Source organism: Sinocyclocheilus grahami, unplaced genomic scaffold (genome assembly GCF_001515645.1).
Source record: "Sinocyclocheilus grahami isolate Dianchi unplaced genomic scaffold, SAMN03320097.WGS_v1.1 scaffold93.1, whole genome shotgun sequence".
NCBI lineage: Eukaryota > Metazoa > Chordata > Actinopteri > Cypriniformes > Cyprinidae > Sinocyclocheilus > Sinocyclocheilus grahami.
In genome coordinates this window covers 399,196-412,195 of record NW_015505272.1, presented here as the reverse complement: position 1 = coordinate 412,195, position 13,000 = coordinate 399,196, and the positions used below count along the sequence as shown (strand labels likewise).

The window sequence follows — 13,000 nt, the reverse complement described above, 5'->3', positions numbered from 1 at the left end:
TTGGTGCTCTAGAAACATCACCTATTATTATCAATGTTGAAAACAGTTGAATTATTTGATAAATAATCAATGAATTTATATATGAATTAATAATGAATTTTTCATGGGGAAGTCGTGGCCTAATGGTTAGAGAGTCGGACTCGTAACCCAAAGGTTGCGGGGTTTGAGTCTCGTACCAGCAGGGATTGTAGGTGGGGGGCCCACAGTGCTCTCTCCCACCTTCAATACCACGACTGAGGTGCCCTTGAGCAAGGCACTGCTCCCCGGGCGCCGCAGCAAAAAATGGCTGCCCACTGCTCCAGGTGTGTGTTCACGGTGTGTGTGTGTGTGTGTGTGTGTGTGTGTGTTCACTGCTGTGTGTGTGCACTTTGGATGGGATAAATGCAGAGCACTAATTCTGAGTATGGGTCACCATACTTGGCCACATGTCACTTCACTTAAATATACAAATTTATTAATTCAACCTAATGCAGCCTCACTGAATAAAAATATTAGTTTCTTTTAAAAAATGAGCCCAAGTATTTGAAAGGTAGTTTTTCATTAAAGGTTTTGTTAACAACTGTCCATCCTACACTGTCAAAATGCCACTATTGATTGAATAAAAGTCCCAGACAACAGAGAGATGCTTTAAAGATCATATTTAATCTTGGAGAAATATGGATGGTAGGTTTCACCCATACAATGCAGATGAGCCTCCTCAAATTCAGTAATAATACACCATACATGTCTGAAGGACATCTTGGTAGAAATAATAAATTTGTTCAAAATGGTCAAATAAAACAAAAAAAAGTCACATATTCATCCTCTTCACAATATGCTGATTTAATCAGCATTGAGTAATTCTCCACATCACATAAGATAAATAAAGCCATACATTAGCATGTTTTTCTTAATATAATGATTGTTAATACTGTATTTTTCATGTAGTCAATTTGTATAATCAAATCATTTTTAAATAAGGAAATTTGGTAAATAAACAGGTTTTTTTCTTCAGTGTTTTATCATAATGCATAATGTGAAAAAATAAAAAGAAACATCAGTAAATCCCAACAGCTCCAACTGAAAAAGTTAAAAATGAATAATATTCAGTACACACACTGACAACAAAAACAGATGCTTTAAAAACGAAGTGATCTGTACTCATCTGCACTTTATACAAAGCTTAGCTTCCTTCATGTTGTGATGTTCACTATAACCTTCAGCTGAAACAGTCTATATCCTCGGTTAACAGTCAGTTTGAGACGTCACTCAGATGACAGTTTCTCGGAAGACTCCTATAAGGCTGTGTGGACGCTCCTGTGCCATGCGACGGGATCCAGCCCGAGAGCCCATCCTGGAGTTAGTTCCCGAATGGGAACCTGTCCTGCGCTCCGGCCCGGCCTGCAGCTGTGCCCATGTGAAGGAGCTGAGGTCGCCACAGCTGCGCAGGTGAAGGATGCCCGGACGCTTGCGCAGCGGCAGCTCCATCTGCGTCTGCCTGCGGAGGGTGGACTGCGCTGGTGCAACCTCTGAAACTGTAATGGCCTGCAAACATGAATGAAAATGACCTGTCAGCAGGGCAGGACTTAGGGGGGCGGGGGCCCCTGGGCTTGAGGTTATGTTTGGGCCCTATACCTACACTACAAATGTCCTCAAATAGAACACCATTATGGAGTAACACAAAATACCCAAACATATGCTTTGAGGTTCATAAATAGTACAATTAATATGCAACATGTCTAGGCTATAGTCAAAGTTTAAATGTAATATTAAATATTCATTATAATATAATAAACAGGATGTGTTCGCTCAGTTGAGAGATCAAAGCCCTGAATAACTTTAAGCAAAAAAAAAAAAAAGCCAGAGATGTTGGCTTATTAGTATTATAAAAGTTATTCTAATATCTGTGTCCTCTTATGTGAGGTTCTTATTTAATCAATAAATTCAATCGAATAACTGGGTCAGCTGGCCAATCAGAGCAGACTGTGCTTGTCGGAAGGAGGGACTTTGTAGAAAACTAAGCGTTTGAGAGAGGCGGGGCATAGAGGACCTACAATAATGTACAGTATTTGAAAAATAATGTGTTTTTTTTTTACTTTAAACTGCAAAAACACATTTCATTACACCAAATACACAAAATAATGTTCTTTTTAGCAGCATCATATGACCCCTTTAAATGATTGCAAAAATGAAATAAGCTACTTTTTTAAATATGAAACTGCAACCGCCAGTAGGTGGCAGCAAGTGACTGTCTTCATGAGTGAGTTGACTCAACCGATTCGTTTAAAAAGCTGATTCATTTAACTTTGCAAACGACTGAATTGAATCATTCGCTGGTCTGTGTAACACTGAGGAACAAAACACTGTTGTTCGGAGACTGTTGCTGTTTGTTCTATTTTCTTTCTGACGGAGCAAAACGGAATTTTGTGTCTGAAAGTTACTCTGTAAGTTGTTGTTTATTGTACATCTGCGATCGTGCAGATATTTGAGAAAAAAACAGGACTCTTGTTTGCGTGACAGGCCAAGTCCTATATCATAGGCATAGCTATGATATAAAAACAGAAACTCATTAAATTGCAATTTTTTTTTTAATTTAAAATCATTTTGATGACATTTCTTCCCCACTATGTGTAACGGCAGTAAGACGAGAGAGCGCTCAAAACTCATCAGACGATTGCATAATTTAGTGGAACATTAATAGGCTATAGTAATATAGAATCATCCTCTGTAAAGAAATGAGATGTGAACATTTGAGAATGTATCATTATCTTTCTAAATGTGCGCTCTTTGGGGCTAAAGGCTTAATGGAGCCGTTTAAAGTAACTTAGTCATGTGATAAACCAATCGGTGCAGATGCGATTCAAACGTGTGTCCTTCTATGTGAAATAATCATAAATACCAGTTTATGCTGTTTGATTGTGCCTCTAAAGTTGTAGTTGTAAGCTTTAGCCCCGGCTGGCCCGTTTAGATCTTGTGTGTGCAGCGAAATGTGGTTAATAATGTCTGAATTCTGACTGGCATATAAGGAACAAATCAAACAAACGTAAACAGGCAAAGGCAGGGCCCATGGGCTGCAGCCCACTCAAGCCCAATAGTAAGTCCGTCCGGCCATACCTGTCAGGAAATCATTGGAACAAAAATGGACAAACAGGGTATTAAAGTGATAGTGAACCTTTAGTTAATATTTACTCGCTCTCGTGTCGTTCCAAACCTGTATGAGTTTCTTTCTTATGTTGAACATAAAATAAGATATTTTGAAGAATGCTGGTAATCAAAGATTTGTTGGTCCATATTGACTTCCACAGTATTTCTGTCCCTACTAATGAAGTCAGTGGTGACCAACAACTGTTTGGTTCTTCAATAGTCTTCCAAATATCTTCTTTTGTGTTCAACATAAGAAAGAAACTTATACAGGTTTGGAACAACTTGAGTGTGATAAAATTATGACAAAAATTTTCATTTTTGGGTGAACTACTCCTTTAACCTTAAAGTAGTAACCCGACAAACAGTAAACCAACAGCCTATAGCATCCGCATCATAGGTGATATGATCAAAATGATCAAAAATGTTTTGCACAAAAAACTTGTACATAATCTACTACATGTCTTCTGTTTTCTGATTGATATTTTATACTAGCAAGTACACGGCCTTTCAATATTATTGTAAAAATGTCCATCTTCAAGTCATGGTACACTTGCCTTTGAGCTGTGAAATATTTACAGATTTTAATGAAGTAAATTTAAGAACGGTTTTAATACTGTAGGTAATTCTTCAGGATGAGCACTTACTGGGCTGTAACAACTTAGCAACTTGATTTTTTCTTTTAGAAAAATTTGCTAAAAATGTTCACACATCAGGCTTTTGAGGAATGTTTATTTGGACATCTCTCCGTCACTGTACTGCATTGCATTTTGCTATATGTAAATAAGCATTTAAATATTATCTTACTAAGACATATTATTGGGAGATACAGAGTGGCAGCTAATATTTCTATGCATTTTATGCGAATAGTCTGCTATATCGTTTTAAAGTGATTAACATTACAAGCTAAATGTATTTCAACTTACTTTTTTGCTATATAAATATCAGCAACTGGACCTTTTGTGAAAAATATGAATTGCATATTTTTACTCAGTTTGGGTCTTTTTTTTCCTCCTCGAGTATGAGATCCATATTGTCTTATATCATACTGTATATGAGCCATAACAGCCTGGTGTATATAATATGTGACCCTGGACCACAAAACCAGTCATAAGTATCACGGGTATATTTGTAGCAATAGATACAAATATAGAAAATAAATTCTTGATTTTTGATTAGTAATATGCATTGCTAAGAACTTCATTTGGACAACTTTAAAGGCGATTTTCTCAGTATTTTGATTTTTTTTTGCACCCTCAGATTCCAGATTTTCAAAGTTGTATCTCGGCCAAATATTGTCCTACTCTAACAAACCTTATTTAAAAAGCTTATTTATTCAGCTTTCAGATGATGTCTAAATCTCAATTTCGATAAATTGACCCTTATGACTGGTTTTGTGGTCCAGGGCAGGGTCACATATGATACTCAACAAAAAACATGCTGGATTCAAACTCAATTCACCCCCTTGAGCACCAAAGCTCCATGTATCAGAGCAAGTGCTTTGAGTGCTACGTAACATGACGTGTTTTCATGCCATGTGTCTTGCCTGGTCAATGAAGCTGGCGCAGCGAACGGCCTCCTCCATGTGCTCCTCATCAGAGCGCAGCACGGTTTTGATGCTGTTGACCAGCTCCTGTACCTCAGGGGTCAAGCTGCAGGAGGACTGCTCCAGAAAACGGGCCACCAGCAGTTTTGTGTCTCTATAGCTCTGGTAGTCCACCATAGAGTTGGGACGAGGCTTGCGTTTGCCACGGCCCTGTCGTAGCGTAACCGTTCCATGCTCCGTTACAGTCACTGAGCCTGGAGCAAGAGCCGAACCAGGACCTAATTCTGTCTGTGTAGCTGCTTCACAACTCATTACTGAAAGAGGCAGAGAAACCGATGAGATATAGCTCACTATGTTTTTGACAAATATTTGTCAAATAATGTACACTCACTAGAGATGATAAATACATGGGGCTACATGAAGTGGGGCTACACAATTTGGAGAAAAATATCTAATTGCAAATTTTCTAATAAAAATTGTAATTGCAATTAAAAAAAACTGCTGTGCTTGTTTGTCGGGCTGCACAATAATTGTAACTATAATAATAATTATATATATGACTACAACAACATCAACAATTGTTATAATTATTATTACTGAATAAAAATAAACAAGATAAGAAATATTAAGTAATACTTCACTGTAAAATAATAAAAATTGAGAATTTAAGAAATATAATACAATCTTGTGGGAGGGGGAATCATTTTCTGATCAAATTTGTGATTATGGTTGTGAATGCTTGTAGGGCTGCACAATTTGGCCAAAATGTTAGTGATTGATTATATATTAATAATAATAATAATAATAATTACTATTGTAACATTTCACCGTAAAATAATACAATCAAGTGTTTAAGAAATATAATAATTACAATATTAATATTTATTGCGGTCTTCATTCATTTTCAAACATTAAACCATAACGGTTTATTTTTCCAGAAAACCACAGACATCAATATTCACATCTGAGCTGTGACAATACGTAATTTTAGTATTTTCAAAAAGTAAAACTGTGACAAAAAGTAATTTTCAGTAACCACAAGCCATACTGTACTCATAAAACCAATAACTAATAATCTGTTATTCCAAAAACCCATTTGAAATAACTGAGGGAGCCCATGGCTCAAAAATCCTAATTCTCTTCTAGGTTTTAGGACTACAAACTGAACTGCTCTATTCAACCAATTAATAAACAAAACAATCCTAATAATTATGATTATGAAGACAGATAAGAAGCCACAAAGCATAAAAACTTCATGAACCTTTACTCACCATCATGTCATTCCAAACTTGAATAACTTTTTTCTGCACAAAAGATGATATTTTGAAGAATGTTGGTTACCATCGACATGCATTGTTTGGACCAAAAAAAAAATCACTTCTTATCTTCTTTTATGTTCCACAGAAGAATAAAATGTCATACATTAGATGTTTGGAATTAAATTAGGGTGAGTAAATGATGACTGAATTTGAATTCTGCTGACCCCCATCAGCAACACAGAGACAGAGAGTCCTATATTTAAAATGGGCTTAAAGTAACCACTGACACTGGCTATATCTTCTCTATAAGTATCAGACCAAGTTCTCTGATCTGGACACACACACCGAGTAAAAAGATACCTCCATCTGTCATCAAAGAGAAGCCAGTGTTCATAAACTAATTATAAAGAACTGTGTCAGTGCCTGTGCTTTGACCTTTTATAGAAACCTCATTCATTTTATATCCATTTAGGCTTGAAATGAGCCAAATCTGCCTATATCCTCTAAAAGCAAGTCCAATTTAATCTCATTGGTTGTCTGTGACAACCAATATACAGTTAGGTCCATATATACAGTATTTGGACAATTTTTATTATTTTAGCTGCTGACCAAAACATATTCAAATGACAGTTATTTAATGAATATGGGCTTAAAGTGCACACTCTGATTATTAATTTGAGGGTATTCACAAAATTGGAGGAAAGGTTAAGGAATTACAGCTCTTTAATATGTACCACCCCCTTTTTCAAGAGACCATAAGTAATTGGATAGTTGACTCAAAAGCTGTTTCATGGACAGATGTGGGCTATTCCTTTGTTACTTCTACATCAATTAAGCAGGTAAAAGTTCTGGAGTTGATTTTAAGTGTACCATTTGCATTTGGAAGCTGTTGCTCTGAACCCACATCATGCAGTCAAAGGAGCTCTCCATACAAGAGAAACAGACAGTTGTTAGGCTTCAGAAACAAAACAAATCCATTACATTAGAACATTAGAAGTGGCTAAATCAACAGTTTGGTTCATTTGGTTCACAAAGTCTGCACCTCAATTTCATCTTGATTGTTTCATTTTAATTCTATTCTGGTGGCATACAGAGCCGAAATTATGAAAATTGTGTCAATGTCCAAATATATATGGACCTAACTGTATAGTTTAGAGGTCATAATACAACATAAAAGCATCTAACTGTAGATTGCCGCAACTGACATAACAGACCATTTGAGAATTCCTCCTCTACCTTTGGCGGTCAGGTCTAGCAGGACAGGGTCGCTGTTGGACCTGCGGAGGCGAGGTCTGTGAGCTTTTCTGCTGGAGGAGACTGCGCTATGAGGCTGTCTGGACTGTGCCGGGGGTGTGGGGCTCAATATGGCCGTCTGACGGCACCTGTCTGAACAAAACATGCAAACAAACGACAAAAACATGTTAACCTTTCAGGGCTTTTCACACTGAATGAGTTAACCCTGGGTCATACTAATATTCCGGGTAAACGGAATCTTGCTTCTTGTTTCACACTGCTTGCACGGTCAATAATCTCAACAGAGAGGGACCCCAAGCAATGAGCTGTACAAGGGCCCTAGAATCCCTAGCAGCACGCCTGCTGCTGACTGTACTATCAAGTATTTCCTGAACTTGATTTGGACTTTCCTGGTAAGAATATTAATAAGGTAAGAATAAAAAGGTAAGAATAAAACACTCTTGTTCAATCCAATTCATGTGTTTTCTGTCACCATTTGACATTTTTCCCCCAAACGCTGAAGCGACTGTTTATATAATGTGCCGTGTTTGTGTGACTGCCCAAAGCATGTGAATATGAGGCACACGACTGCGGTTGTCTGTCGCTAAACATCTAGGCATAACATTCTAACACCACATCTCCAGAGCAAGACTTCATAAACCCAAGTAAAAAGAGGTTTAGAACGACAGGGTTAAGAACAGTGTAAAAATACTTTTTTGTACTGAAGTCTATTTTCTATTTCTGTCCTGTCAGCAACTGCAAGGTCAAATTGGTCATAAGAGGAATCTGGCCAAAACAAGCCTAGTCTATATAGTCAACAAGAGTCAGCAACGTCTCTTATGCTTACAAAGTCTGCATTTTTTTAATTGAAAATACAGTAAAACAGTAAAAGAAAATACAGTAAAACAGTAATATTGTGAAATATTATTACAAATTAAAATAACTGTTTTCTATTGTAATATATTTTAAAATGTAATTTCATTTCTGACGGCAAAGCTGAATTTTCAGCACTCATTACTCCAGTGTCACAGGATCCTTCAAAAATCATTCATATATGTGACCCTGGACCACAAAACCAGTTTTAAGTCGCTGGGGTATATTTGTAGCAATAGCCCACTGTATGGGTCAAAATGATTGATTTTTCTTTTATGCCAAAAATCATTAGGATATTAAGTAAAGATCATGTTCCATGAAGATATTTTGTAAATTTCCTACTGTAAATATATCAAAACTTAATTTTTGATTAGTAATATGCATTGCTAAGATCTTTATTTGGACAACTTTAAATGGATTTTCTCAATATTTTAAATTTTTTGCACCCTCAGATTCCAGATTTTCAAATAGTTTTATCTTGGCCAAATATTGTCCTATCCTAACAAACCATACATCAGAGTTCAGATGATGCATAAATCTCAATTTCAAAAAATGGATCCTTATGACTGGTTTTGTGGTCCAAGGTCACATATGCTAATTTGGTAACAAGTAATATTTCTTATCAGTGTTGAAAAGAGTTGTACTCCTTGATATTTTTGTGGAAACCAAAGTACTTTTTTGTGTACTCCAAAGTAAAGCACTTATTTAAAATAAAAATCTTTTGGAATATTATAAATATTTTTACTGTCACTTTTGGTCAAATCAGCAAAATTGCATCTTTGCTGAATAAAATATAAATTTCTTTAAAACATGTACATTACTGACTCCATACTTCTGAACAGTTGTTTACACATTCAAAATGTAGGATTTATACCTCGAAATGATCAAGTTATCAGATTTTTTAAAAATCTAAAATGAAGAAAAGGTTGCATGAACATCAGGTTTGACACAAACTTGTGGAGTTCATGCAGTTCAAAGTTCTGCTTTCATTAAAGCATCATTTTTCAATTCAACATTTTTAATTGTTATGCTGATAATATAATTGATAATGAAAACATATGTATGAAATTAGAAGAATGCTGAAAACTGGCCGCTATATTGTGACTTGTGAAAGATCATTAAAAACCTGCAGGACTGTGCTATCTTTGAAAGTGTTGAAGGATACAGACAGCTATAAAAAGAAAAACAAATCCCTCACAGAAGAGCACTGGAGATACAACTGACACACCACTAAAATACATGTCTTTTAATACACAGATGACATCATTTTGGATGGGTACTGTGAAATGCTGTAAGCATCCTGATTAAATATAGAGTGCCAAAGGCACTAGGTTCATTTAAGCCGTGTCAATGACACATTTCATGTGGCAGCTCCATTTTCTAATTCCAGATTTTCCTATGGGAATTTTCTATTAGCTTATATATAATGTTAATATTATTAAACTATATTAAACTACATCATGTTTTTCAACAAAATTATACATAAGCCTAATTGCCTTTAAATATAATATATTTAAATATTTAGATTGAATATAATATAACGTTTTACTGAAGGCTATATTATAATTAATGCTTCTTTATTTATATAATTATTTATATATTTTTATATTTTTCCACAGTATTTTGTTTTATTTGTTTACAATATTTACATTATAATTACACGCAGATCTTTTAGGCTATAACCGTGTATGGCAAGGCAACTTACGCTTAACCAATTAGAATGTTTCTTAACTTTTTTATTAACATTTTTTAATTGAATTGAATGATTTTGCGACATTGATTATTGTGACAAATATTGCATGTTTCTGATGCATATGGTAAAGGCGCACTGGATTATTTTATATAATTATGTTATGATTAAACACAAAATCGACTTGTTACAATGGCCTGTAAGAATGGAAAGCCAGAGGGAGGGACTTTTTCTTCGAGCTAATTGGTTAGATTGTTACGAGCTCTGCAGTTGCTATGGTGATTATGGTGGCTTCATTGCGCCTGTTTGCAAATTAGCTAGCATGCTAGGTAGCGTTGGTCAAATCTTGTTGCAAATGCAAACAAAATAAATTTACCTTCAGTTTAAAACTGGCTGTACTTCCAATTTAATTGGTAGCGAAAGCGAATATCACGCTTATACAGGATGCTTTCTGGCTATCAAAAATAAAGCTGATGACTATACCACCTGCTGTCCACAACCGCTATTTCTCCAGAACAAACATACTATGTGAGTTGACAAGTTGGTTGTAAATATTTATCTTTAAATAATATGCACTGCTTTCTTTTGATGTCAATGACTGTGTGTCAGCTAATAATAAACACAGAGTGGAAAAGATTAAACGATATTGTGTCGTTAGGTAACGTTACAAGTCCAAAATGTGTTACTTTCCCCAAACAATAAATTTTCCGGATTTACAATAAACAATGAAACTCATATAAATCTGCTACGTAATATTCAGATCGCACAGTGAGTAGTTGAACAAAGGTCTAAAGAGAACCCTGCAAGTGGAAATTAATCAGTTTAATAAATATGCTATGGCTAATTCCCAAATACACTAAGAAATCAAAACATTTGACTTTTATTTATTTCTATTTTTTTATTTATTAGATCTACAGATTCAGAGAGGTCGGCTAAGGAAGTTGTCAGTATTAGTGAGAATTTCTTACTTATTGTATTATACCTAGCCTATGGCAACTATCAACCTAGAATAAGAGTACAAATTGATAATTAGTTTGATCATGTTTATTAGGACATCACAAAAGTAGAAAAGCAGTGTACACACCATACAAAACAATACACTATTGTTACAGTATACTACATAATATAGATGGAATGGATAGTGAATATACTGCTAGATTGAGATTTCTGAATGCTGGAGTGGTAATGGTATGCAGATATAGATAGATTGTACACACTCAGGAGTGTTTATTAAAATAAAAACATTGTGACAACTTGAATAACTTAATAATAAGAAAGTTCAAACATGTGAATTGTCAAATCTGTATTTTATTTATTTATTCTGTGTTCAAGAGTGTGTGATTTTATTTATTTTTTTAATTGCTTTTTTTAAGAAATGTCCTTTGTATTTGTCTCTCTGGGTTCAACTGAGTTTTAAGGTTCACCGAGTATCAGAACGGTTGGTCTATCACAGTACATTATATTCTGTTACAGACAAGAGCAGCTCATTACCAGTCATGACCAGGAGGTGGCGATATTGACTGAGAAATTTTGGCGCTTACAGACTAATTCCACCAGTCTGCAACTTTTGTTTAGTTACAGTAAGTTCTCATCATGTGTATATCATCCCACCTAAATTGTTTTGCTTTTCATTCTGTCACTTTTTGATTAAAATGGTTTTGTTTCATGTTCAAGTTAGAAAACCAACTGAAAGTTTATCCTGTTTACACCAGAGAAAGATAAATGAGCTGGAGTCAGAAACAACAAGGTAATGAGATGAGTGTTTCAACTCCTTTTTGTGTTTACACCCAAACTGGAGAACTTGGATGCTGTTATGATGGATGTTTCACATTAGCACTGTCTGACTGATGCTGTTGGTATGCTTGATAGCCTTCATATGCTCAATGTGGCTGTACTCAACAATGAGAGAAGGTTCCCTTTCATGGGAACTTCGAACTGCGTCCTCTAGGGGTCGCTATGGGGAACGCCTTGTCGTGACCAGTGTCTGAAGCATACATAGAAAAAACACCAACTCGTTGGCCCGGCGACAGCCATGACGTCACTACCGGTGCGACTATAGTATAAATAGGCGCCGGGAGCACACATCATTCTCTTCTTCATCTTCATTGACTGTTCTGTTTGAAGCGTGCATTTCCGAAGAAAAAGTAAGAGCTATCTCTATTTATTATGGCGAGCACTAGCAGAGCATTTAGAAGGTGTGTGCATCTGTGTCATCGCTATTTGACACCAGATGACACACACGATCTATGTGTTGTTTGTTTGGGCGAAGAGCATGCACGCGATGTCCTCGAGGGGGCAATCTAAGTGCATTGCGAGCGTTTTCCAATGAAAAAGCTCCGCTCTCATTTGTCTCCCTTTTCGAGTAAAGAGGGGCAGCCATCTGCTTCCCGCGGTTCAGCAGGAACTATCATGCGTCAAAGGGAGGTAGGCAAGACCTGAGGGATGTTAACCAGACAAGGCGTCAGCGCTTTCATCCGGATCAGAGTAATACTTAGGTATCCACTCTTTCCCTCGGGGGGTGTAACATCTACCCTTTTCTTCCCCTTCCTAATTTCCCTGTAACCGCCATCTCTCCACCTGACCGAGGTTAGGTGGAAGCTTCCTGCATAACAGTCTCCTTTTTGCTAGTTTCTTTGCAGTGTTTCCCGGGACCTGTGTGTTCTGTCCCTTTTCTAGGATAAGTCCTCGATGAGGCCCCCTCTGAAAGCCGGGTTCGGAACCGGGTGCTCGACTTGCAGTGTTTATGTCACTCGTCGATATATGTCCAGACGGTAAGAAAAGCCGGGTTTTCGGCTTCATACTTCCTGGATCATGCGGCCATAACACAGGCTTCTGCGGGAGCCTTCGTGATCATCGGGCCCCCGGCGCGTCACTGCAAAAATTTCCTGGACGTCCGGGCTGGGGTTACGCTTTGATGCTACCCTGACTGGTCTACCGTATCTGGAGCTTCCCGATCACCAGAATATCCCCTCTTGCTGAGGCATCGAGCGGGAGGTATAGGTGGCATTACGAGAACCTTCCTGTGTAAATGCTGTCTCGGGCAGTGCTCCCCTCACCTTTGAGGGTTGTATTTGAGCTTGCCTCTCCCGTTTGGCCCAGTACTTCCGGGTATCTGTAAACAGATGCTCAAAAAACTCTAAAATCCAAATACTATGCTAAGTGCACACGTTAAACTTTGCGCACTTTTCTACAAATCCACATAAGTGGTAAGTGTACACGTTATGCTTTGCGCACTTTATAAAATCCACATAGCTGGTAAGTGTGCACGTTATGCTTTGC

General features: G+C 36.8%; 2 protein-coding genes across 2 annotated transcripts in view; one reads left to right on the top strand and one right to left on the bottom strand.

Annotated features, from left to right (window-relative positions):
* Nucleotides 1-997: 997 nt before the first annotated feature.
* On the bottom strand, nt 998-7,393 carry LOC107587535 (protein FAM189A2-like). Its single transcript, XM_016275350.1, has 4 exons — nt 7,384-7,393; nt 7,162-7,311; nt 4,667-4,980; nt 998-1,524 (listed from the first exon to the last, which is right to left on the bottom strand). The coding sequence occupies exons 1-4, from the start codon at nt 7,391-7,393 to the stop codon at nt 1,249-1,251; spliced, it is 750 nt and encodes a 249-aa protein (XP_016130836.1). The 3' UTR covers nt 998-1,248.
* Nucleotides 7,394-10,016: 2,623 nt separating this feature from the next.
* The window catches only part of LOC107587534 (coiled-coil domain-containing protein 158-like), a 10,900-nt gene continuing 7,916 nt past the window's right edge, over nt 10,017-13,000 (top strand). Inside the window, exon 1 of the mRNA XM_016275349.1 lies at nt 10,017-10,249. The gene's annotated coding sequence lies outside the window, so the exon portion shown is untranslated. The remainder of the gene's footprint in view (nt 10,250-13,000) is intronic.

Excerpts from the sequence above, each read along its gene's own strand:
- LOC107587535 (XM_016275350.1), bottom strand. Across the intron at positions 4,981-7,161 it reads GCTAGACCTGACCGCCAAAG|TAATGAGTTGTGAAGCAGCT; the intron begins GTAGAGGAGGAA and ends TGCCTCTTTCAG. Across the intron at positions 1,525-4,666 it reads GCGCCAGCTTCATTGACCAG|GCCATTACAGTTTCAGAGGT; the intron begins GCAAGACACATG and ends TCATGTTTGCAG.